The sequence below is a fragment of the Octodon degus genome, unplaced genomic scaffold (assembly GCF_000260255.1).
Source record: "Octodon degus isolate 3935 unplaced genomic scaffold, OctDeg1.0 scaffold00300, whole genome shotgun sequence".
NCBI lineage: Eukaryota > Metazoa > Chordata > Mammalia > Rodentia > Octodontidae > Octodon > Octodon degus.
Genome location: NW_004524876.1, coordinates 397883 through 400187, shown reverse-complemented (window position 1 = coordinate 400187; position 2305 = coordinate 397883). Strand labels below are relative to the sequence as shown.

Genomic DNA, 2305 nt, shown 5'->3' with positions numbered 1-2305 from the left:
AAATCATCACTTAGAAAGAACTAAAAATAGTGCACAGTATTCAGGAAGTATTTCAGCCCTCAGGTTGTAGCTGTCACCGAAAAAATCTACTGATACTGACCGCTGGACGGCTTTGTCGTGTCTGGAGAGCCTGTGACTCGTGGTTGGCACCTCCTCGATCTCGTCGATGTCACAGGCATCCGCAGCATCTTGTGAGTAGTTGTGTTTCATGACGAGAATGTTTCGTCTGTTCATGGGTGGAATGAGGGGCTTGGCAGGCTGCGCAGGCATTTCTGTCAGGATCGAAGCATCTCTTGTGCTGAGGTTACTGCGGCTGCCTTTTGCGCTGGACAGTTGGGATCCACAGTGATGGTCATGAATGCATTTGGAAGAGGACCTCCGCAGTTTATGGTAATTTTCAAAGTCATCTGCCACATCTGCAAAGTCGGCTGCTGCTCCTGTCCCTCTGAGAGTACACAGCTCATAGTGCGGAGGCTCAAAGACCTCCTGGAAAACGGTCTGGTCAAAGTCTGATTTCCTTTGGACGTATTTTTTACGAGGCTGTTTGATCTGTACAATGACAGAAACGATAATAAGGATGATCACAATGCAGGAAGTCACGCCAATGACAGTCCCACTGGTGTTGGTCAGCTGGTCCAGCAGGCTGGTTTTCCTCTTTTCTGCAGGTAGGAGACAGCGAAAACAACAGACAGACAAAACGAGAAACAACCCACCTTACATTAATATTATGGCAACACATTCATTGAAAACTTTAAAATGAAATAGGCTGAGCATTCAATTTTCGCAGGTGTAAAGCAGCATCAAAATATTTAAATATAAAACCTGTTCTCACTTTTTGCAAGAGCCCTACCTTCCAGCCCCTGAAACACTCTTCCCATTGCCCAGCATATCAACTTCACATAAGTACACATATATACTTATATACACATGAACACACATATGAATATCTACATCTACATACATGTATATGTTGAAGAAATTTGTACAAGATCTGTGGCAGAACATTTGGGAAGAAACTGGTACTTTATATGGTAAATGATTATCTTCTCTCAGTTTTAAGGATACCTGTAAACCCCATAATTGGGAATGCCAATCTATCCATGTTACTCTGCACTTATGCTTGACAGCGACTGCAGAAGTTAAGCTAAGCACACTATCCTGATACCAAAAATAATTCAATCCAGATTCCAGATAGAAATTTTGGAATGGTGTCATGAGGGCCCGCATGGATTCCTTGCCAAACTAAGAAGCCATAATTGGCAAAAATTGCTGTGAGAAGGAATTGAATTTAAATTCTTATTTGATGAATTTCTGTAAAATGTCTGAAAGGTACACAGCAAGTGAAGATGTCCCTATCTGAAAAAAAAAAAAAAATAAGCTGAAGTTCCTTAGGCAGAGTGGGCATCTACAGCCTTTGAACCACAACAGACTCTGTACCCTCAAATTACTTTCTCTGCTCAGGGAAGTTTTAGAAAAGGACACAAGATATCGAATGCAGAAAATGTAAAAGAACCTCAGAAAAATGTAGTAAACAAACTAACATGCTCACATCGTGTAGTGGGATTCTAGGAGAGGAGAAATAGAAAAAAAAAATTTAGAGTAATGGCTGAAGTTTTCCACTTGAGGATGCAGCCTGTATCTAAGTTTAATAAATTCCAAGTAGAAGAAATGCAAAGCATTCCACACCTAGACATATACTGTTTTAAAAGTCAAAGAGAAGCAGATAAAGAAAAAAATATAGAAATAGGCATCCCAAAAACACTCATCAGGAGCCCCACTCAGACTATCACCTGGTTTGACATCAGTGGAGACCAGAGGCGGCAGGGTAGTAAATTCAAAGTGCTGCCAGTGAAAACAAAGCCCAAATCACCACAGCGAAAACTGTAGGCCAAACCATAATACCCATCAAAGCTACTTTCAAGAATGAAATAGATACTGATGGATAAGTAAAAGCAAAACCAGAATTAATGTTGAAAGACATGTCTCAAAGGAAATAAGGAAGGAAATTCTTTGAGGAGAAAACAAGTGACCTAACACAATGGCAAACCCACATGAAAAAGTTAAAGAAAATAGCTCGAATCAAAAAATAAATATGGAGGCAATTATTTCAAGATTTGAGAAACACAGTACAGCTGAGTGCTTATTCAATCATCTTCATTTATTTTTTTAGACACAGCACTGGATGTATATAATTGTACTGTTTCAGTCTACCACTTACAGAAATATCACGCACTTGGTGACAGTCATACAGATAAGATTGATGAGGGCTAAGCTATTGCTGGAGCCAAGGATAAAAGAAGTCTAC

The 2305-nt window shown here is 40.0% G+C and overlaps 1 protein-coding gene across 2 annotated transcripts in view; it reads right to left on the bottom strand.

The window, feature by feature from the left end:
- Neto1 (neuropilin and tolloid like 1) overlaps positions 1–2305 on the bottom strand; it is a 116555-nt gene that overhangs the window by 3121 nt on the left and 111129 nt on the right. The window contains exon 9 of one of the 2 annotated variants that reach the window (XM_004647309.3): positions 101–659. In XM_004647309.3, the coding sequence (XP_004647366.1) occupies positions 101–659 (559 nt within the window). Of the gene's footprint in view, positions 1–100; positions 660–2305 lie in introns of those variants that run through there. The other variant, XM_023707580.1, reaches the window with a different exon arrangement.